This window comes from Pocillopora verrucosa, chromosome 5 (genome assembly GCF_036669915.1).
Source record: "Pocillopora verrucosa isolate sample1 chromosome 5, ASM3666991v2, whole genome shotgun sequence".
NCBI lineage: Eukaryota > Metazoa > Cnidaria > Anthozoa > Scleractinia > Pocilloporidae > Pocillopora > Pocillopora verrucosa.
This window is the reverse complement of record NC_089316.1, coordinates 27,042,444-27,067,134: the sequence shown is the minus strand read 5'-3', so window position 1 is coordinate 27,067,134 and position 24,691 is coordinate 27,042,444. Positions and strand designations below refer to the sequence as shown.

General features: G+C 39.8%; 1 protein-coding gene across 4 annotated transcripts; it reads right to left on the bottom strand.

Moving 5' to 3' along the window:
- Positions 1-11,324: 11,324 nt before the first annotated feature.
- On the bottom strand, positions 11,325-15,740 carry LOC136281204 (uncharacterized). Of its 4 annotated transcripts, none has more exons than XM_066167480.1 (7): positions 15,533-15,740; positions 14,277-14,504; positions 13,915-13,983; positions 13,483-13,662; positions 13,313-13,408; positions 12,564-12,732; positions 11,325-12,132 (listed from the first exon to the last, which is right to left on the bottom strand). In XM_066167480.1, the coding sequence occupies exons 2-7, from the start codon at positions 14,277-14,279 to the stop codon at positions 11,873-11,875; spliced, it is 777 nt and encodes a 258-aa protein (XP_066023577.1). In that variant the 5' UTR covers positions 14,280-14,504; positions 15,533-15,740; the 3' UTR covers positions 11,325-11,872. The 4 variants fall into 4 exon arrangements, with proteins under 4 accessions (XP_066023577.1, XP_066023578.1, XP_066023575.1 ...); XM_066167481.1 differs by lacking the exon at positions 15,533-15,740 and adding an exon at positions 14,727-15,476 and having other exon boundaries at positions 14,277-14,368; XM_066167478.1 differs by lacking the exon at positions 15,533-15,740 and adding an exon at positions 14,723-15,475.
- Positions 15,741-24,691: the final 8,951 nt, after the last annotated feature.

Here is a 24,691-nt window from a genome sequence, read left to right as displayed (position 1 = left end):
GATTGAGATAGACCTTTTAAAGATCAAAATGAAAAGAAAATATGCTAAAATAATACTTGAAATACTCTTTCAAGCGACGAAACTAGTTTTGGAGTTGACGATACTTTATTCCCAGACGCGATCCAAGTTACGGCTGAAAATAAAACTGCATGAGTTTTCTGACTTCAACTAAGACTTCGCGACGTTGGTAATTCTTCATTAAAACGGTAAATATCAAGAACCAAGAGTAAGTATTAAACGGTGAATATTAAGAAGCTCATCTCGCTTATCTAGCGCTCTCCAAACTTCCCGCGTGCGTCCATAAATCGATATACGCACGCTAGGCATAAATCCATTCTTTAGTTTACAACTGGTGCTACTGAGCATAGTTCTTTCAACGGAAAGCGAAGTCCAAAACAGGACAGTTGCACTTTTCAAAGAAGATTCTTATGTATGTCTGAAACACGTTTGGTGATGCATGTAGACGATAAATGATATGCACAGGAAATGAAAATTGATCACATCTTTCAGCCTCCAGTGGCAGAGGCTTTAACATCTCTTGTAGCTGAAGCGACACTAAAACATTTTTTAAATTTTGCCCAACGTCATGGTTTATGTGTCTTCAAAAATTCAACCTCAACAATTGCAAGATCATCCATTGCAATCACAGGCGGCCTAAGCTCAAGTCCCGAGAAAAAGCCAACGATGAACTCGTGAACGCTTCACGCGTTGTCCATTTGCTGTCACCACCGAATTGATATGCGACTTAATTTTTCTTCCTCAATCTATCAGAAACCCTTCCTGATAATTATACATAAACAACAAAAAAAGCATAACCTTTTTATTTCTTTTTTATTTAAGCCACATTCCTTGCAATTCCAATCTTTCCCCGTCAGCAAGCGAGGAAACGTGACAGGGCTCGCGTAAAATGAACGTGACAGTTAGAACGAAAGGAGGTTGAAGACAGATTTCGAAAACAAGTCGGAATTTTCAAAAAGATTCAAAACAGTTCACGAGAATCAACGTTGATAATCAACCATTTTGCATTGGTAAAACTAAAGCATAGTCTTCTGTATCAAATCACTGTGATGATATTGAGATGCATAAGGAAGTATGACTGAAAAGAACTATTATAATCCTGAACAGAGTCTATTTTGCCAACGATTCTTTGATGAAATCAAATGGCTTTAAAACTAATTAAGTGGATCAGTATATTAAAGTTCACATGGCAACCAGGTGGACAATCAGACATGGTTTGATGCTAATCTGGTTTAAAGATTTAATAAATGTAACCGAGAAGTTACAATTCATAGACCCAAAGTTTCGACACGGAGAAAATTTTAATGAAGAGGAGAGGAAATATGTTTCTAATGTCCTAAAGGCGAATGGCAATACCAAAAATTTTCTCCGTAACTGCCGAAAACCAGTTAAAACCAGTAGCACTCCTGATGAGAGGGAAACAGCGACTGGATTTGTGTTATTCCCTACATTCAGGGTGTTACGGAACCCATCAAGAGAATTTTGAATAGCCACAACGTTAATGTTGCTCAAAAACCTTTTCTTTGAGGCATATTTGCGCCAAATATATGAGGGTCCTGTCACGAAAGAACAACAAACCGACGCCATTTATCTTATTCCGTGCAATGACTGTGATTACGAGTACATCGGACAGACCAAACGTCAGTTTGGCGCACGTTTGAAAGAGCATCAAAAAGCGGTCTTCTTTTGCAAAAAAGAAAATTCAGCTTTATCGGAGCACACTTGCCTAACTAACCATACAATTGGGTGGGATAAGTCTAAAATCATCACCACTAATCGGCGTTACCACCAGCGTCTTTGTTTGGAAGCCTGGCATATCAACTCTGCCCACGCTCCTTTAAGTCGTGATGATGGCGGCTTACTTACTGACGCCTATTTATATCTCGTCAGAAAGAAGGGCAGCTAATTAATGATCGTATAAAATGACCTCTTGAGGTTAGGTGGAAAACGCGGACTGTGCGGAGTGCGGAGTGTAGAAAATGCGGAGTGTGGAAAATGAGGAGTGTTGGAAATGAGGAGTGCGGGAAATGAGGAGTGTGGAAAACGAGGAAAATGTGGCGTGTGGAAAACGAGGAGTGTGGAAAATATGGAGTTTAGAAAATGTTTCACTGCGATATCGAACATTTTTTTTCAAGCTATAAAGAACGTCAGCAAAAAGGTAAACAAAAGAATTAAACGAGTGAAACATTACTGTCAATAACAACAAGCAGTCCATGTTCTTTGAAAAAGCGATGGATCATTGCATTTCAAAACTTAATCATACATATTTCGTAGCTATGTAAAAAGTACAGTGCAGAATAGGTCATCAAAAAAATCAGCGCGTGTAACATTATTGTGCATTAACGATAGTAATAATCCGTCCAAGGCATACATCATTGCATTTTCATTGCTAAATCGTACAATCCTAGAGTGTTTTTTGTAGCTTGTAGCTTATAAAAAGAACAGTAACAAATGGGTAATAAAAAAGTTATTGTGAATTAACAATCCGTCCAATCCGTGTTTCATTGCATTTACATTGCTAAATCGTACAATCCTAGTGTTTTTTGTAGCTAGAAAGAACTGTTACATAAATATTTTGTAGCTTATAAAAAGAATAGTAACAAATAAGTAATCAAAAAATTATTGTGCATTAACGATATTAATAATCTGTCCAAGCCATGCATCATTGCATTTTCATTGCTAAATCGTACAATCCTACAGTGTTTTTTGTAGTTAGAAAGAACTGTTATATAAATATTTTGTAGCTTATAAAAAGAACAGTAACAAATAAGTCATGAAAAAATTATTGTGCATTAACGATATTAATAATCTGTCCTAGCCATGCATCATTGCATTTTCATTGCTAAATCGTACAATCCTACAGTGTTTTCTGTAGACATAAAGAACCGTAACGAAAAGGTAAGTAAAAGAAATCAATGCTTGTAGAATTATTGCGAATTAAACGATATTCACAATCAATCCAAAGGCTTTCAGCATTTCCCTCTGGCCTTCGTCAAGGGAGTGGTAGGTGGTGAGGTCGATATGTACACGGTCGTCAAAAACAGGGTTTTTTCTCATGATTTGTAGAGGACTAGGATGGCAATAAGTGTTGGCAAAGTCTGCTGCTTAGCCACCAGCCACTTCAAATATGCCTCAAGGATTCCTCTTCTTGATGACGCAGCGACAGCATGAGCACATAAATAGGACGCGGAGTACCCTCGGCAGTCCTGACACTCTACTTTCCCGTTAGGGTACATGACGATGATATGCGGCTTCGTGGGCTTTGATTTTGAGGGAATGATGAGGGTGTCATATGCTGAGGCTGCCGGTAATTCTGTTACTTTTCCTTCCTTTAACAATACTTCTCCTTTGTGCGCAATGAGCTTTAAAACGTCTGGGGTAATCCAGTCTACCCCAGCAGAAAGAATCTGCTGGAAAACAGCAGACTCGCCTTCCACCTACTTTTTGTTCACAGAGGCCACGCCGTTAGGAGAAGCTTCTTCAAGAACAGTGTGGTGAACGCACGAGAGGGCTTCTTTTCTCTAGATGTTTGTCATCTTGGCCCATTTGTCGCCTGTGACAATTAAGTGGCGGAACTCTGGACGAAGTTGGTACTCTCCTTTGTCCAATACAGCCAACTCCAGTTCTTGCTTCTGGCTCTTCACTAATTTCTCGAGGGTCTTTACTAGGGTGTATTCGTCAATTTTGGCAGTTCCGCATTCACGCTTTACGCAGTCCTGAAGGACACCGTTTGTGCGTTCAGATCGATTGGTTGTGAATTTGTCTGATGGGCAACCGAGGCCAGCTCTCTGACGAACGGGACTAATAACGCTGCGGATGAATTCTTCCGTTTTTTTCGAGCCAAACTAAGAGTGGAAGGCTTTTCCATTTGAGTGGAGCGATGTCCACTTTTCCTTCAGACTTTCAAACATGCCAATAAATTCTTCTGCACTTCCTGCATGTGACAGTCCACTCTAAAAAACGCTGCCTATCTTTCTTCCAAAAATAACATCCATTATGCTCAGTTTATTCTCTCCTTTAATGTCCATAGACACAAGCTTTGTGTCTATATATTTGCGAAAGTGGATTTCGCAAAGCGGATGAGTAGCTCTTTCGAAGGTTTCGTTAAAACCCCCACTGACGCCTTTTTCGTCATCTTTTCCGAAAGACTCTTCAATTCTGGCTCAAGAGACTTCAGGGTTCCACCAAAGAGTGAATACGTGGATTGTACCTTCTTTTCGTGTAGAAGCACTGGGCCAATCATTGTTGGGTATTTACCGTCTTCCCTGCGAAGAACTATGAGATGCTAGTATCAGATCGGTATGACATTGTATGGACCAAAATCAAACGTTGGGTCCACGGTTAAAGGCCAATACTACACCAGATTGCAGCAGAATCGCTTCAGATCATCCAGCTGTCTGTTCGTTCCCACGACGCAAAAAGGTTCAGCTCCAACTCTGACGTCACGAACAAATGCAGTCTTTGGGTCCCTTCCTCAGTGGATCTTGCTCTCATTTAGTAACATATACCACGGGTCAGAGGTTCTTCCTGCGCCTGAAATGTACTTAGCGTAACTTCCTTTGCTGACAGCTTTACGCCTTGCCATATCTTTTACTTGCTGTCGATTTCGCGGGACCTGACCCAATCCCACGCTGGATTGCAAACCACCAAGGCCATCTGTTATTGCGTGATGGACGGCTTCTCTAGCTTTTATTTCCCCTGCGACAATTTTCAGCTGATCTCTTGTGCCTTTTCCAGGTACGAATATATGGCGTCTTTTTTTTTCGGAATTCCCATGAGGCATTTTCGCAATGGGATGTTCCTGGCCACTCTTGAAGGAGTACTTTACAAGACAGTATCTGTGCAGTTGTCCTCCAGGGACTGCAACGAAAATTAAATAGTGAAACTACAGATATTTTCAATGCAGCACATTTTCAATGCACACTGGTTTAAAGTACTCTGCCTTCTGAAATGTATCATTTTTATGTAGACATTTGACTCCTGACAACATGAAAGTCTCCCTTAAACTTAAGGATATACAAGTGATGGAGAGGTTACAGAGGAGAACGAAAAAAAAGGTTATCATGCCTAAATCACTTTCCATGAACGGCAGAGACGGCCCCTAGGGTTATTTCTATAAAAAATGTTTTTATACATTATTTTTTACAGTCATCACAGGCGGCCTAAGCTCACGTCTCGAGAAAAAGCCAACGATTAATTCATGAACGCGTCACGCGTTGTGTAGATATTAAGATAAGATATTCACCTTGAAACTTTGCCACTCCTAACTCATTTATGATTCGCTTCGCGGTCAATTTCACTGCATCTCTTCCCCTTCGATAGCAATTTATCAAACCACGCAGAATATTCAAATTTTGTACGTTGCTTGGTTGATCAGGACAACAGATTAAGGCGAGGTGTCTCTGTGGGGATGGGGTAAGTATTGTACATTGATCGACCGTATCACTCGCGGTAGAGAGACTAATATTAAAGATTAACGACTACCGTCCAAAAAATATATATATTTCACTAACGGAAAAGGATATCGATCCTCTTTTTAAAGTCGTTGTCGTGTTTCAGCATGCAGTATTCCCTCTTTAATGTCGCCACATCTGGGTCGCTTGACTCCGCATCAGTCAATTGAGCAGAATTGTCATCCATCCATTCTACGCTAAAACAGAATCTGTCGTTGCTGTTATTTCTCCAGTTTCCCACGTCATCGCACTTGATGTCTTGTGTTGATGGAAGAGCTTCAAGATCTACAAAGAAGGTAGCATGGTGATAAACCTCGAGAGGCTGGATAGAGCAAACTTTGGAGGTTGAAGGTAGATCTTTTTGCAGCAGGGTGGTCACCACCGTTTTCGGCTTCATAAATTCAGGCTTGTTCGAAAACAAAGGTAGAGCTTTATCTCCGCTGTAAAATTGGATGGACTCTTCGTCCGCGTTTGTTTCTTCTCCATCTCCTCACGAGAGGTACTTTTATGTACTTTCTCACACGAGATGACAACAGAGAAATATGTGACATGTAATACGTACTGAAGTGAGAAAGGATCTTTCAGTAAACTGTCATCACTAGAGACACTCTCATGGGCAGATGAATCTGATACTTTGCTTCTGTGGATACTGCCAACAAGAAAAGCAAAGCTATGAAGATCGTTCTTCGTTCCCCATAGGTTCTTTTCAAGAACTAAAATGGAGCAAAGCGTAAACAAAAATAATGTGAATCCCTTCTTCGGGCATACTGACCTGACAATCTTACTCTGCGGAGGGTCATCGGCCCTGGGTGACGTCGTCAAGTCAATAACCTTGTGATAAATACAAAATACAATTTGCTACTTCGGTATAAATGTCATACCTTCCAGTCATGCATATAAAGCTTGTAATTTTGTTGTTACAAAATGGTGCAAATCTACCTTCGCTTGTTTCTTGACGTTTGAAGGATTGTCACATGCATTACGTTTGGTACCTTTCTTGCCTGCAAGCAAGAACAAAGGAAATCACATCTAAATATCTGCCTGATAAAATAACTCAACAAAATCACTCCACACGTCTTCACTTCAAAAAACAAGGAAACGCACACACACACAAAAAAAAAACAGGCTAAACTTCTGCGAAGTTAAAAAGGAATTCTATGCCGGATTATGTATTTTCCAACCACACAAGAACCGACACTTTGACCATTTTGTTTTTTCTCCATCAAATGCCTTCCCCTCCTCAAGATTTTTGTAATCATTGTCCTACTCCAGTGCCTGCTACGCAGGCTGTACCCTAAGAGGTACCACGATTATTCTAATGGCGGTCATTTTAGATTTAGCACCCTAAAAGGTATCAATTTCCAAATTTTGAACCCTAAAAAGTGCAACGAGCACTCCCGTCATTTTTATATGGGAGCCCCCCTCCCCCGGGCGCAACGCGGCCAAGGATAAGAATCAAATAACTGAAACACAAGAAACGCCGTATGCAAATCACGCGCTTCGTCCCTGCGTACTGCTATTACAAATACCTGTGTCTCCTCCACCGTTGCGATCGACGATTTCGTTATTAGCCTTCTCTTCCAAACTGGTGCCCTCTGAAAGTACAGATGGTTCTTTTTAAACTTTACCGTTAAGTTCCATTAGGACATCTTCAGCGCTTTGGCGAAGAAAAGCGTCGAAAGCTGTGCATTTGTGATGCAGGTTGTCAAGCTGGCCCCACTCTTTTAATTGTCGCTGTTGATATTTTTTGGATGATTGAGGTTTGGATTTGTTGGCTATCATCTCTTTAAGCGGCTTTTCAAATTTGGAAGCAAGGTCTGGAGCTTTTTCAGAGCTTGAATTTAGTTCCATTTCATGAGGTAACTCGACGTCAGGATTGATAATACTGAAAAACGTCATCCCCAGTGCCCAGGTATCTATCGCTTTTAAGTCGTCCATTGTTGCGTAATTCAATTTCCCTTCGAGTATGATCTCTGGAGCCATGTAGGGCTTTGTACCACGCTCAATGTTCATTGTCTTCGCATGAATGATGGAGGCTGTTTGGAGTAAAGTTGACCTACTCTCACCGAAGTCAGTTAGTTTGCAAACTACTGGACAATCGGCAGAGACACTTGGCAGTTGATCCGCACTGATGTCTTTTTTACAGTAGTGCCGTTTGCTGACCAACACGTTGCTTGGTTTTAGGTCACGATGCACGATATATTTGAATGGAGAAAACAGAGACCTTCCGCGACGTCCTTTGCAGCCTTCGGAAAAACAGGCAAGAAATGCTCAAAGGCTTCAGTCTCGCCCTCGATGTGGTCAAGGGTGTTTAAAAACTCTAACAAATTGGATATTTGATGGTTGAGGCCAAAGGGACTAAAATTGAAGCACTCGCAATCCATCATTATTACCACTGGCTTTGAACAAACGCCGATAAATTGCGTTTGGATGGGAAATGCTCTCAAGCATTTTTGCCTCCTTTGTAATGTTCTTTAAGAGAGAATTCCCCTCTCCAAAAAATCGCTTAACAACAACAACTTTACCTTTAGGTGCGTAGTTGCCTTTCATCACCGATCCAAAGCTTCCCATACCAATCTCGTCCTTATCTTTTACGTCACTCCACGCAAAACTGGGCAGGCCCTCGAAGTAACCTTTTGAAAGCGATTAAGGCTGAAGAAGTGGGATTTTGAATGCTATACGACCACGTGGAGATTAATGCGGACTTGTACTCACATGTGAATGTGCAAATTAAATTGAATCTATCCATGGCTTATTATTAGCTGTAATAGAAGAACGCATTTCGCAGGATTTGCACCATCTAGGTGTTGGCGGTAGCACCTTTTCGAACTTGATCAAAAATATTTTCCAGGCGCTTTCTGTCAGTTTATAATATTCACGGCTAACTAGCTAAGGAAAACAACAAAATTAGCGCGAGGTTAACGTTCTGCCTACAGATAACAACAGCTTAATAAAGAATTGACCACCCAAGTAAGACAGAATTTTTTATGCATGTTTATATTTTTGTCTTTTTCTTTTATATATTTTCTACACTACGCATTTTCCACACTCTGCATTTTCCACACTCCTCATTTTCCACACTCCATATTTTCCACACTCTACATTTTCCACACTCCCATTTTCCACACTCCACGTTTTCCACACTCCTCATTTTCTACGCTCCGCACTCCGCAGCTCTCGTTTTCCACCTAACCGACCTCTTGTTGCAGCGTTTAGATCACCCCTGATGAAGGCACTAGACAGGAGTGTCTCGCGACATGTACTTACAGTAGCGAAAAAATAATAGATCTGTAATACTATTAGCAAAGCGTAATCTGGAGAGTTTCGATTGGTCAAAGATTACGCGGGCTTTCCTCCGCAGGAAATATTGCTTAAGCTCATTAACTGTTCGAGGCGGAGCTAAGAAACAATGGCTTAGAAAGTTATTGTTTATGCTATTATTAGAAAAATATTACGCATAACCTGCGTGTGTTACATGTTGGATGAGCGTTCGATTTTGAAACCGTCCGTTGCATATTCACCTCCTTCTAAGTCTTACTCAACACACTCCGGTTCTATCATTACCCGTTCAGGATTCGATTTTCATCGGAAAAATCCACCCGCATAATTTTTTTATATGATAGTATGGACAAAATGAAGTCTTAATTGTCACTTTGACACTTGTTTCTTCGAAACGAAAAAAGAGTCACACAGTGTGTTTTAAAAGTTAATTGAACTAGCGCAAGGATGAGATATACTGCCTAAGTATTGGTTTTATTCGTTCCTAGTGTGGGAGGCCAGTAGGCCTTCCGTGAGTTGTGTGTCCACCACCTTGTCTACTTTTCCTTAGAGGTAAAGGCCTCGAGAAGCTTCAAGGTAAAAGGGAAAGTTGTAATATAAGTTAATTTATAAAAAAAATACTTTGTTAGCCTTTTAGTTAAACAGGAAATAGCCCACTGGCCTAAAAAACACTATAAAATATGATTTGATGAGTGATGCTGAGACAGCTTTATAATTGAAAAAAAATAAGTTTGTAAGACAGGATCGATATAAAGTAATAAAGGGGTAAGTTTCTAAAGAAACTGTGGTGCTGCGTCGGTGGGTGAGAGTATAGCAGGTAATTTAGTGTTAACAACTGAGTCTGAGGCTGATGTTTCGTATATTAGTCCTTCGTCAATCACTCTATATAAAGTAACTGCATAGATTATAGATTATTTGTTGTGTTATCATTGATTGTTTACAAGATAATGGTTTCAATGTTAAACATATGAGTAACTTTACAGCTCAGTTTCACTGTCTCTATTGTTCCCTTAGTTTTAAATTGGAACTTCTACGGCTGTTTTAAGTTGCTTTTCTTTAAAAACTTACTCTGCGTCAGCCCGTTTAGATCAACAAACTTGGTGGTAAAGCTTTCGAATCAGTTTAGGCATCTTAAATAGCAACACTCACGGTCACTAGCAAAGCTGTGTAATTTCTAAGACTTAAGAATAAATTTACCAATCCTAATTTCAGCTTTTTTCAAGCTTGTCTTTTCTTCAAGGACCTTAACAAGTTTCAGTTCCACGCGAGTAGATTTTGAATTTGTAGCTCTGCAAAGAACATTTACTAAACTGGGATTTGTATTTGATTCCTTCACGCACTTTAAAATTCCGGAATAGCTGGGCGCAATTCTCTCCAAAAAGAGGTCAATAATAGTTAATCCGGAATCAAAAAGGCACTCAATGCTTGCGTGGAAGTGCCGCGCTGTCATCGAAGCGCCTTCATTCAGCTGTTGGCGACGACGACGACAGCAGCATGATCGAAGATTTGAAGGCATCTTTTAAAGTCTTTAATTTAGCCAAATTGACTCCAACTTCGAAAACTGCGCCATACTGAAATACTGATTTGAACGAAGTTCACTATAAAGTTCGAAAAAGAGAGAAGGTTCACTCAGCAAATTTGTTTGCTATCCTGCCGCTGTTCCCACCCTCAGCAATCTCATTGCATAAATTTAGAAAACTTTGCATATTTTCTGTTGCACACGTTTATGATATCAACAAAATAGTCGGTGTTTGAATAAACCGGGCACTTTATATCTTAAAAAGAGGTAGTTGTAACTTCACTTGGTCACGTTCTTTCAAAATCCTCATGTCCGGCTTACCCAAATCCTATCCCTGGCATGCACGTTTTTAAACTTGGTGGAGTCGCTATTTTTTTTTTTTACATCATTTATCGTCATCATTATTATCATAACGCTTTGAAACTAAGGATATACTGGCTGCAGCCAAAAACATGATAATCGTTGATGATCGTCACGAGACCGACTTTGTTCCTATGGTTTCTTTCTCCAGAGGGCGCCGCCACAGTGTTTTGAGTATCCTGGTGTTTTGGGTATCCATTTATCCAACACCCCTTTTTATTCAGCATCCCCTCTTGGGATAGACTGGGGCATGTTACATGGCATCCGGCGTTGAATTGTCTTGGACATCGCTGTCCAAAGTTGATTGATACACTGAAATATTATGACTAACGAAACAAAGGTTTTCGTTGTGTCATGAAGCGTCGAATGTATAATAGAGCTTCCTTTTGTTATGTTTTTACGAATGAAACAGAAAAGCCCTTTTTTGTTCTCAAGTAGTGACGATTTCAAGCACAAAAAGAGTGAAATAAAGATAACATCTAAATTGAAAATATTTGTTTGATTGATTGTGTTTGCAAGTATCTGAAGATCCAGAGTATTAATGGGGAGCCACATGTCAATCCCATCAAGGACTGTGAAAATGCACGAAGAAGATCACTTATTAGTTTAATATCCTTAAATCACCTTCTTTTTCTCCTTTCCAGTTGGGAAAAACCAAATTAGTGTTACTGCAGAGATTTAGATAGTCAATTAACTTGCACGTTATACCATGGCATCGGATTGGCTAAACAGATACATGTTCACTTTATTCCCGTATAGTTATCAGAAATTATCAGTATCAGACCCCTTGCGGGCCTCCCATTGCTCAAGAAAACTTTGCGCGCGAAGAAACGCTTGTGTCATAGCACTGGTATTGGGGGCCGGTGCTCATCGGCTATAAAAACTTGGCTTTTCAAGCACTTTAGCCCCGTCATGGATCCTTCCCACATGCACTGCCACGAGCTCTGGCGCTAAAAAAGGCGAAAAACGAAACAATTTGGCTTTTGGATTGAATTAACAAGGCCAGCTTCTGCCGCGAGTTTCGTCAAAATCGGTTTAACCATGTTTCTTACTTGGAAAACTTTGGGAACACTTTCACAGACATTGACACTCAAACTTATAAAATTAGGGTCACTTTATTTTTCCACTGAGCTACTTACAAGAACATCACTTTCAGCTAAAAGCAATCCTCATAGATGCACAAACTAAAATAAACTACACAGTCTGTAAGAGTTGACCCTTGTTGAATGGTAATTAGATCGGGTTAATTACCTGTCTTGCAGCTAGGATTACAACACACTATACTATCATACTCGTGCTTAATCATTGTACAGTCCACAGTACGTTTACGTATCGCGAGTTCACATGTGAAAAAATAAATACAGTTGCCCAAGTTGATCGTGCACTTCCAAGTCCAATCATTTGGTGGGCACTGCGCAACCACCCTATCGATAGCGTTTTCATCACAAACGGTGAAGTTTCGAGCGAGCCCTAATCCGATCGTCACTTGACGTCGTCTTCTCTCTGTGTAAACGTACGATCAAAAATATGATGTCAGAAAAAGTAACGGCTTTGGACTTTTTGTCCTTTTCAACTGGCATAGGCTTTTAGCATAAGCAATAGATTAACCTAATCTCTTCTTGACCTCGGTTCATATAGTAATTTGGTTGCCATTGTAGATTTGAAGTTTACTGTTAAGGGATCAGAAATCCTGTTATCTTGTATTCGAACCTCCTGTTGCTTACCAAAAGATATTGTCTGGGGTATAGAAATCAGGGAAGATAGCAGTAATACATGGGGAAACGGGGATTTACAGTCTGACGTTTGATGAACAAAAAGATGACTCTCACTCTAATTTATTAAACTGTCAAGTTCACTAAAGTATGTTTCGCATGTTTCATCCTGATCACTTTATGATTGCTTCTGTTTGTGTTTATGTTGATTTCTGAACTTACCTCTTGCAACTGACACAGAGTCACTTATATGTTCCTCCAGACGATAGACAGGATGTTGATCACAGAATTCTCTGACAACCCTTCTGAGGGAAGTCTCATCGACTTTGTCGCCAATTACCCAGTACTTGGAAATGGTGGAGATTTTATGATTTGGTGGCTGGTTTACAGCCTAGAGATTTTGAAAGGAAAGGACAGTTAGACTACAAATTTGGATAGACGACATATCACTACGGGACCATAACAAAAGATGACGTGATATCACGTAAGAAGATAATATTAAGGCTGGTTTATGCTTCGCACCATTTCTGTCTTAAAAATAAAATTTGACCTCCCCCCCCCCAAAAAAAATAGTATGTTTCCCAGATCAGGTGGATTTGAGGAAAACAAGAGCTGACTTAATCAAATTAAGGTCGGGACAAACTTGAAAAGAGTTAGAGATGTTTTATCAAAGGAGTTTAGCCATTCGACTTGAGGTAAGGTTATACAATTTTCATCTGTTAGGGTAGGCCGGAAAGATACTACATGGTAGCGTGTGAATTGCCCTGGGCTTTGTAAATAAGCGGAGGTTAAATTGCCGATCAGTCCCCCCCTCCACATCAACCTCCCCCCCCCCCAAAAAAAAAAGTATGTTTTGTATCGTAATATTAGGAGAAATAATTATAATAATAACAATATTTATAACAATAATAATAGTAATAATAATAATAATAATGATAACGATAAAAGACGACAACAACAGTACACATTACCTTCTTGAAACCTGTCTTCAGCGCGTTTAGCTTCGGAAAGTCTTCTTGCATAGGCTGCACGTAGCAGGCACCTTTCAAGCGACGAACCGCAACATTCTGCGGACATTAAAGTTCTTCAGCAGAATAAACACTACATGTGAAAAATAGCTTACACGTTTGTTAACACCTACCATTTGGAAGTCGAAAAGCTCGTCAGTTTCTGCGAGTCCGTTATGAGGAGGAACATGGAAATGAGCAAACTGCTCATCTTCGTTGATTTCAACTTCCTCGTAAAACCTTGTTTCCCTTTCCATGATGCTGAGTTTAAACTTTTGTGATCCGTGAAGCCCTTTTTGCACGGCAAAATTAAGCTGTTGAAGAGAACGAAGAGTCATGAGTTAGCTCATGACGTATCATGTAAAAAGCAATCCCACCAGGTGTGGGCATTTTTAATAACTGATGAGGCTATAGTACGCCGGATAACTTTCAAGCGGTGATTTTTAATGGCTGAGAGTTACCTGTACTGTAACAATCATTCGTCATTCAACTAAAGGGCAGACCTCAAATTCACTGACTAAGCGATATAATTACGAAGATATTCAATATCGAAAAAACTTGCTTACCACGGATGCTTGAATATGACTCATGCAAGAAAACAGAATGAGGCAGGCAACAAAAGCGGGCGAGAGTCCCTAGGAGGAATTGTATCATCAATTATTATTACAAACAGAAAACAAATTAACAAATCAAAATGAGCCATCCACAATAATCAAGTAAAAGGCTTTACAATGAAGAAATCAGTTCAAAAGATCGAACCAGCTGATTGATAAAATCTGTCAGATTCAGTAATAAACAAATGACCAGTAAATTTTCAAGGCTAAGTAAGCAAAGGTAAAAGTTATTTAAGCAAGCACGCATTCACGACCTTGAAGCGAGTTTCACACGAAAATTTTTACCTTATGTTTCTAAGAGTTAATTGACTTACCATGATTCTTCTTATTAATGTCTTTAACTGCTCCGAGTCCAACGTTTAGCAAGTGTTGACTTACTCTGTGTTGTGAAGAGTTAGCGTCTGACCTTTATAGCCGTGGATGAGTGAAGGAATTAACTTAGAAAAACAAGTTGATTCGAACCGCTTCAGCCATCGGCAATGTTAAATTATTCTTGTTGCTCTGAAGCGGGCTGACACGTAGGATTGTGAGTTCTTCGCCAGCTAAACAGGAAATTTAAAGTTTCAAGGAAAAGGAATGAAACATGATAAAGCTGTGTCGAAAATGTTAAACTCCGTTCTAAATTGAAACTCCAAAGAGGACTAGCTATCAAATGATGCAGGAGTCGTTATGTCAAAGGGTCTCTGAAATGTATAAGTCGAAATTTTCCGTTGAATAAAGCCAAGTTGGTAGGAATGGAAAAGGCTCCATGTAAACTTACTCACGGTTTTTAGGCATTGCCATTTGATGCCATTTCAAAATTCGCTCATGATTGCGAGGTCTTCGGTTTTATCATGAAAGTATTGGTTTGACAAGGACTTGTTCTCCTTTGAAATAAGGTGATCGTTCCCTTTCGTTTTGATATGGAAGTTCAGCTCTCTCGACGCAAGCTTCGATGAAAATGGCCATACGAGCTCGACGAAAATTATGAAATATTCGACAAAAAATAACTTATTGACACAAACCCTCCTCGATCTAAAGCGTCAGTAACCGTTACTGACGGTAAGTTTCTTTTGTCACGACATTGCATGTGACTACCGTGTGATGGTGATTACCACGTGGTGTTTGATACTCCTTTGAATTAAGTTTCTATTTTAGTTTTTCGTTTACTGGTGTATTCGGAGTAATTCCCGGCTAGTTATGAATGTTTTAAGCCCAGTTTGGACGCCAACTAAAGATTATAAAATAGTGCGCGCTCAGGTCCTACTTCCCCCTACTTCAGCCTCACTTCGGCTGAAAGTTCCCGTCGAGTTCAGCCGCGACGTTTCAAAACTTTCGAGATGGTTTCTCCGTTCTATCCCGATTGAGATAGACCTTTTAAAGATCAAAATGAGAAGAAAATATGCTAAAATAATACTCATTTTAAAACTCAATGAGCCTGTAACTCTTTCAAGCGACGAAATTAGTTTGGAGTTGACGATACTTTATTCCCAAACGCGATCCGAATTACGGCTGAAAACAAAACTGCATGAGTTTTCTGACTTCAACTGAGGCTTTGCGACACCTCAGCTGCGCCTCCAGCCACACTTACGTTTTTCTCGTGCTGTCCAGACTTCCCGCGTGCATCATAACTCGATATACGCACGCTAAACACAAACCAATTCTTCAGTTTACAACTGGTGCTACTGAGCATAATTCCTCTCAAGGAGTTAAGAAAACAGCTGACGGAACACTAAGTCAAAAACAGGACAGTTTTAGTTTTCAAAGAAGATTCTTATATATGTCTGAAACACGTTGGTGATGCATGTAGACGAGAAGTGATATGCACGGGAAATGAAACATGATCACATCTTTTAGGCCTAAGTGGCAGAAGCTGGAACATCTCTTGTAGCTGAAGCGATACTAAAACATTGTTGAAATTTTGCCAAACGTCATAGTTCATGTGTCTTCAAAAATTCAACCTCAACAGTTGCTAGGTCAACCATAACAATTTGTCATTCTTCCCTCCGCACTTTAAATAGCCATTCTAGAAGTCTATTTTGTCTTGTAGTGTGAATATAAACTAACAACAAAGAGTCTGTGATAAATTAATGTCATTTGCTGTTGCCATCGACTTGATATTCAGCTTTTTCTTCCTCAATCTATCAGGAACCCTACCTGATATTGTTAAATAAACCGAAAACAGAGCATACGTTTTTAGCTCTTTTTTTTAAGTCACGTTTCTCGTAGCTTCATTCTTTACCCGTTAGCAAACGAGGAAACGTGACAGGGCTCGAGGAAAAGGACCGTAACAGCTAGAGCGAAAGGAGGTTAAAGGCAGATTTAAAAAAACACGAATCTTCAAAAAGATTCACAACAGCTAACGGAAATCAACGTTAATAATTAACCATTTTGTATAGGTAAAACTAAATCATTTATCTCGAGTAAAACCCACAAAGATGAAAATATGATGCGATTCTGTCAATAAAACATATGAGATATCAGTGAATCAGGGATCAGATTGAAAAAACATGGAAAGTTATAATTAATTTTGGTATTATCAGCTACCTTGATAACATAAATTGGCTACCGTATAGAGTTTAAAGGCTGACGTTTCGAGCGTTAGCCCTTCGTCAGAGCGATTGGAGGAATTGTGGGTTGATATGCAGAAAACGGAGCTATACGCTATTGGAGGGAATGTGGTGACGAGAAAACAAAAATAAATTATTTGAATGAAAAGCGCTCGTTGATACCATGGGGATTAAGAGTGCCTATTTGGAAGATAAAATTTTGTTCCAGTGCTTTACGGCTTTCCGAACTGCCTAGATGTAGGGAAAGGCCGCAAACTGCCATATGATGTTTAGAATGATTAGGGAGATTAAAGTGTCTAGCGACTGGATAGGATGTGTCCTTGTCATTTCTTTCTAGGTCGCGAAGGCGTTCTCGGAATCGGTCACCTAGTCGTCTTCCTGTTTCACCAATGTATAACTTTTCTCAATAAGTGCAAGTTATACGGTAAATGACATTGGCGGAGGTGCACGTAAAGTGATCAGTGATCCTAATGGATCTCAGTCTTGGGTCCCGAAATTTTCTATACGTTTGAATGAAAGGACAAGTTTTGCGGCATCGTGAGCGGGGGCGCATTTGAAAGTTCCGGGTTTGTCATTGGTTTAAAATGAACTTCTGACCGAAAAGTTGCCTATGTTTTTGTCACGTTTGAATGAAATAAGTGGGGGTTGCGAAAAGATAGTGCCAGTCTCTGAATCTTTTTCGAGTAATTTTTAGTTTTTTAAGAATAGTAGATTTAACCGCGTGGTTGTGAGGGTGAAATGTGAGAGTGAATGGAATGCCATCAGTGTTTCCCTTCCTAGCCGTTTGTAGTGCTGACTGTCGATCAATTTGTTGGGCGCGGTAGTGGTCCGCTTGAACCACAGACAGGATAGACATTTATCGAAAAACTGGCACCTTGCCACTGATTTTTCGGAAAAATCAGAGTCATCGCTGCATAAACGACAAAGTCCGAGAAAATGTGAAAAAGATATGGAATTCTTGACGTGTGCTGGATGCGAAGATGAATACAAGAAGTAACTATGTGAATCTGTAGGTTTGCACTAAACACTAGTGCGTAGACAGTTGCCTTCAATTGAAATTTGGTGTCCAGAAAGGCCGAAGAAGTGTCGGAAATTTCTCAGGTAAATTTAAGAGCCGGGTGAAAGGAATTTACGGCGGTTATAAATTTAGTGAGCTCCTTTCTGGAAGAGGAAAAAATTTTAAGGAAAAAAAATTTGAGAAAAAATTTGGTGTCCGACAAAACGTACGAAAACGGATTGGCGTAGCTTGGTCCCATTTTTAATAGTACCCATGGCTACGCCATTAGTTTGTTTGTAATAGTTGCCACCACATGAAAAGCAATTAAGTGTAAGTACTAGTTCGGTTACATGGAGTAGTGTTTCAGAGCAAGGTTCCTTAACAATGCGTTGATCGAAAAAATGTTTGAGGGCCCGGAGACCTTCGTCATTTGGAATGACAGCATAAAGAGATGTACTATCCACAATGAAAATAAGTTTGTTTTGGCCAAGGAAATTAAAGTCACGAAAAATTTCAAGTGCGTGTTAGCTGTCCTTATTGGACGATGGTAAAGTTTTGACGACAAGTGACATAATTTTGTCTAAATAGCTGGAAATAAGTTCGGTGGGACAACTGCAGGTAGAAACGATGGGTCAACCTGGGTTGTTAGGTTTGTGGATTTTAGGTAAAAAGTAAATACACGAAGTTCTAGGAGTGGTGATGGTGAGATTTTTTTTGCGGTAAAAAGAGGTTGTCGAAAACGTGAAAAAGCTGTACTACGCTTCCTTATTAACTCGTGATTTATTCACTTGATTTAACGATTTTACTTAAAGGCTTGGTCTAATTCCCACTCACGACTCTCGGCTTATTAGAAGGAAACACACACTCAACGTCCCGTTGTAAGGACGTGGAACAGTGCCGTATATGGGGCGACGAAAGACTTGCCGCATACATACTTGTTTGGTTATGTATAAATAAACGAAGTCACTCATAAATGTCAATTAAATAGGGACAATTAACGCAGTGTTCATCACTGCCAAGATCGCTTTCTTATTCACATCCTTATCCGCAGTTCAAATATATGACTTTCATATATTCACAGTCGTTGATTCATCACTTCATGGGTTTATTTGGAACCAACATAATGACCTACTCCCAGTTGGCTTGTTAGCTCAGTTGGTAGAACTCTGCACCGGTATCGTAGAGGTCATGAGCTCAAATCCCGTACAGGCCTGAATTTTTTCCACGCCTTATTTTCAATACTGCTCGTACTGCGAAGATCGCTTTCGTCAAGCTTTTCTTTTCTTCAAGGACCTTAACACCTGCTTCATCGAAATTATTGAAGGCTCTCGGCCGTTTCCCTCAACTAAATATGCCACAGCTTTCGCAAATTCGTCGCAAATCACAGAAGTTTAAGTTCCACGCGAGCAGATTTTGAATTTGTAGCTCTGCAAAGAACATTTACTAAACTGGGATTTGTATTTGATTCCTTCACGGGCTTTAAAATTCCAGAATAGCTGGGCGCAATTCTCTCCAAAAGGAGGTCAATAATAGTTAATCCGCAATCAAAAAGCACTCAATGCTTGCGTGGAAGTGCCGCGCTGTCATCGAAGCGCCTTCATTCAGCTGTTGGCGACGACGACGACAGCAGCATGATCGAAGATTTGAAGGCATCTTTTAAAGTCTTTAATTTAGCCAAATTGACTCCAACTTCGAAAACTGCGCCATACTGAAATACTGATTTGAACGAAGTTCACTATAAAGTTCGAAAAAGAGAGAAGGTTCACTCAGTAAATTTGTTTGCTATCCTGCCGCTGTTCCCACCCTCAGCAATCTCAGTGCATAAATTTAGAAAACTTTGCATATTTTCTGTTGCACACGTTTATGATATCAACAAAATAGTCGGTGTTTGAATAAACCGGGCACTTTATATCTTAAAAAGAGGTGGTTGTAACTTCACTTGGTCACGTTCTTTCAAAATCCTCATGTCCGGCTTACCCAAATCCTATCCCTGGCATGCACGTTTTTAAACTTGGTGGAGTCGCTATTTTTTTTTTTTTTACATCATTTATCGTCATCATTATTATCATTACGCTTTGAAACTAAGGATATACTGGCTGCAGCCAAAAACATGAGAATCGTTGATGATCGGCACGAGACCGACTTTGTTCCTATGGTTTCTTTCTCCAGAGGGCACCGCCACAGTGTTTTGAGTATCCTGGTGTTTTGGGTATCCATTTATCCAACACCCCTTTTTATTCAGCATCCCCTCTTGGGATAGACTGGGGCATGTTACATGGCATCCGACGTTGAATTTTCTTGGACATCGCTGTCCAAAGCTGATTGATACACGGAAATATTATGACTAACGAAACTTTTACTCCTTTTTCTCCTTTCCAGTTGGGAAAAACCAAATTGGTGTTACTGCAGAGATTTATACAGTCAATTAACTTGCACGTTACACCAGTGCGTCGGAAAACAGATACATGTTCACTTCATTCCCGTATAGTTATCAGAAATTATCAGTATCAGACCCCTTGCGGGCCTCCCATTGCTCAAGAAAACTTTGCGCGCGAAGAAACGCTTGTGTCATAGGACTGGTATTGGGGGCCGGTGCTCATTAGCCATAAAAACTTGGCTTTTCAAGCTCTTTAGCCCAGTCATGGATCCTTCCCACATGCACTGCCTCGAGCTCTGGCGCTAAAAAAGGCGAAAAACGAAACAATTTGGCTTTTGGATTGAATTAACAAGGCCAGCTTCTGCCGCGAGTTTCGTCAAAATCGGTTTAACCATGTTTCTCACTTGGAAAACTTTGGGAACACTTTCACAGACATTGACACTCAAACTTATAAAAATAGGGTCACTTTATTTTTTCCAGCTACTTACAAGAACATCACTTTCAGCTAAAAGCAATCCTCATAGATGCACAAACTAAAATAAACTACACAGTCTGTAAGAGTTGACCCTTGTTGAATGGTAATTAGATCGGGTTAATTACCTGTCTTGCAGCTAGGATTACAACACACTATACTATCATACTCGTGCTTAATCATTGTACAGTCCACGGTACGTTTACGTATCGCGAGTTCACATGTGAAAAAATATATACAGTTGCCCAAGTTGATCGTGCACTTCCAAGTCCAATCATTTGGTGGGCACTGCGCAACCACCCTATCGATAGCGTTTTCATCACAAACGGTGAAGTTTCGAGCGAGCCCTAATCCGATCGTCACTTGACGTCGTCTTCTCTCTGTGTAAACGTACGATCAAAAATATGATGTCAGAAAAAGGAACTTTTTGTCTTTTTCAACTGGCATAGGCTTTTAGCATAAGCAATAGATTAACCTAATCTCTTCTTGACCTCGGTTCATATAGTAATTTGGTTGCCATTGTAGATTTGAAGTTTACTGTTAAGGGATCAGAAATCCTGTTATCTTGTATTCGAACCTCCTGTTGCTTACCAAAAAATCGACAAGATATTGTTTGGGGTATAGAAATCAGGGAAGATAGCAGTAATACATGGGGAAACGGGGATTTACAGTCTGCCGTTTGATGAACAAAACGAAGTTTGCTTACTTAGCCTAAGTTCACTAAAGTATGTTTCGCATGTTTCATCCTGATCACTTCATGATTGCTTCTGTTTGTGTTTATGTTGACCTCTGAACTTACCTCTTGCAACTGACACAGAGTCACTTATATGTTCCTCCAGACGATAGACAGGATGTTGATCACAGAATTCTCTGACAACCCTTCTGAGGGAAGTCTCATCGACTTTGTCGCCAATTACCCAGTACTTGGAAATGGTGGAGTTGTTATGATTTGGTGGCTGATTTACAGCCTAGAGATTTTGAAAGGAAAGGACAGTTAGACAACAAATTTGGATAGACGACATATCACTACGGGACCATAACAAAAGATGACGTGATATCACGTAAGAAGATAATATTATGGCCGGTTTATGCTTCGCACCACTTCTGTCTTGAAAATAAAAGTTGACTTCCCCCCCCCCCCCCCCAAAAAAAAAAAATTAGAATGTTTCCCAGACCAAGCGGATTTGAGGAAAACAAGAGCTGACTTAATCAAATTAAGGTCGGGACAAACTTGAAAAGAGTTAGAGATGTTTATCAAAGGAGTTTAGCCATTCGACTTGAGGTAAGGTTATACAATTTTCATCTGTTAGGGTAGGCCGGAAAGATATTACATGGTAGCGTGTGAATTGCCCTGGGCTTTGTAAATAAGCGGAGGTTAAATTGCCGATCAGTCCCCACCTCCACACCACCCCCCCCCCCCCCCCAAAAAAAAAAAAGTCTCTTGTATCGTAATATTAGGAGAAATACCGAGTCGTAAAGCCGGTTTATTACACCTCGTAACTGGGAGTTTGCTGATATCAAGATTTCTTTCTCGAGCAGAAATCAAAGTTCTACCTTTTCTAACACTGTGAATTTATCAGTTTTCAAAAGGTGTGATTGGTATGTTACATCAGTGCAGAATAATAACAATAATAACAATAATAATAACAATCGGCTGAAAGTTCCCGTCGAGTTCAGCCGCGACGTATCAAAACTTACGAGATGGTTTTTCCGTTCTATCCCGATTGAGATAGACCTTTTAAAGATCAAAATGAAAAGAAAATATGCTAAAATAATACTTGAAATACTCTTTCAAGCGACGAAACTAGTTTTGGAGTTGACGATACTTTATTCCCAGACGCGATCCGAGTTACGGCTGAAAATAAAACTGCATGAGTTTTCTGACTTCAACTAAGACTTCGCGACGTTGGTAATTCTTCATTAAAACGGTAAATATCAAGAACCAAGAGTAAGTATTAAACGGTGAATATCAAGAAGCTCGTCTCGCTTATCTCGCCCTCTCCAAACTTCCCGCGTGCGTCCATAAATCGATATACGCACGCTAGGCATAAATCCATTCTTTAGTTTACAACTGGTGCTACTGAGCATAGTTCTTTCAACGGAAAGCGAAGTCCAAAACAGGACAGTTGCACTTTTCAAAGAAGATTCTTATGTATGTCTGAAACACGTTTGGTGATGCATGTAGACGATAAGTGATATGCACAGGAAATGAAAATTGATCACATCCTTCAGCCTCCAGTGGCAGAGGCTTTAACATCTCTTGTAGCTGAAGCGACACTAAAACATTTTTTAAATTTTGCCCAACGTCATGGTTTATGTGTCTTCAAAAATTCAACCTCAACAATTGCAAGATCATTCATTGCAATCACAGGCGGCCTAAGCTCAAGTCCCGAGAAAAAGCCAACGATGAACTCGTGAACGCTTCACGCGTTGTCCATTTGCTGTCACCACCGAATTGATATGCGACTTAATTTTTCTTCCTCAATCTATCACAAACCCTTCCTGATAATTATACATAAACAACAAAAAAAGCATAACCGTTTTATTTCTTTTTTATTTAAGCCACATTCCTTGCAATTCCAATCTTTCCCCGTCAGCAAGCGAGGAAACGTGACAGGGCTCGCGTAAAATGAACGTGACAGTTAGAACGAAAGGAGGTTGAAGACAGATTTCGAAAACAAGTCGGAATTTTCAAAAAGATTCAAAACAGTTCACGAGAATCAACGTTGATAATCAACCATTTTGCATTGGTAAAACTAAAGCATAGTCTTCTGTATCAAATCACTGTGATGATATTGAGATGCATAAGGAAGTATGACTGAAAAGAACTATTATAATCCTGAACAGAGTCTATTTTGCCAACGATTCTTTGATGAAATCAAATGGCTTTAAAACTAATTAAGTGGATCAGTATATTAAAGTTCACATGGCAACCAGGTGGACAATCAGACATGGTTTGATGCTACTCTGGTTTAAAGATTTAATAAATGTAACCGAGAAGTTACAATTCATAGACCCAAAGTTTCGACACGTAGAAAATTTTAATGAAGAGGAGAGGAAATATGTTTCTAATGTCCTAAAGGCGAATGGCAATACCAAAAATTTTCTCCGTAACTGCCGAAAACCAGTTAAAACCAGTAGCACTCCTGATGAGAGGGAAACAGCGACTGGATTTGTGTTATTCCCTACATTCAGGGTGTTACGGAACCCATCAAGAGAATTTTGAATAGCCACAACGTTAATGTTGCTCAAAAACCTTTTCTTTGAGGCATATTTGCGCCAAATATATGAGGGTCCTGTCACGAAAGAACAACAAACCGACGCCATTTATCTTATTCCGTGCAATGACTGTGATTACGAGTACATCGGACAGACCAAACGTCAGTTTGGCGCACGTTTGAAAGAGCATCAAAAAGCGGTCTTCTTTTGCAAAAAAGAAAATTCAGCTTTATCGGAGCACACTTGCCTAACTAACCATACAATTGGGTGGGATAAGTCTAAAATCATCACCACTAATCGGCGTTACCACCAGCGTCTTTGTTTGGAAGCCTGGCATATCAACTCTGCCCACGCTCCTTTAAGTCGTGATGATGGCGGCTTACTTACTGACGCCTATTTATATCTCGTCAGAAAGAAGGGCAGCTAATTAATGATCGTATAAAATGACCTCTTGAGGTTAGGTGGAAAACGCGGACTGTGCGGAGTGCGGAGTGTAGAAAATGCGGAGTGTGGAAAATGAGGAGTGTTGGAAATGAGGAGTGCGGGAAATGAGGAGTGTGGAAAACGAGGAAAATGTGGCGTGTGGAAAACGAGGAGTGTGGAAAATATGGAGTTTAGAAAATGTTTCACTGCGATATCGAACATTTTTTTTCAAGCTATAAAGAACGTCAGCAAAAAGGTAAACAAAAGAATTAAACGAGTGAAACATTACTGTCAATAACAACAAGCAGTCCATGTTCTTTGAAAAAGCGATGGATCATTGCATTTCAAAACTTAATCATACATATTTCGTAGCTATGTAAAAAGTACAGTGCAGAATAGGTCATCAAAAAAATCAGCGCGTGTAACATTATTGTGCATTAACGATAGTAATAATCCGTCCAAGGCATACATCATTGCATTTTCATTGCTAAATCGTACAATCCTAGAGTGTTTTTTGTAGCTTGTAGCTTATAAAAAGAACAATAACAAATGGGTAATAAAAAAGTTATTGTGAATTAACAATCCGTCCAATCCGTGTTTCATTGCATTTACATTGCTAAATCGTACAATCCTAGTGTTTTTTGTAGCTAGAAAGAACTGTTACATAAATATTTTGTAGCTTATAAAAAGAA

Coding starts and splice junctions, on each gene's coding strand:
- LOC136281204 (XM_066167480.1), bottom strand. Junction 13,409..13,482: donor AGCTTTTCGACTTCCAAATG/GTAGGTGTTAAC, acceptor TAATGTCCGCAG/AATGTTGCGGTTCGTCGCTT. Junction 12,733..13,312: donor TGAAGACAGGTTTCAAGAAG/GTAATGTGTACT, acceptor CAAAATCTCTAG/GCTGTAAACCAGCCACCAAA.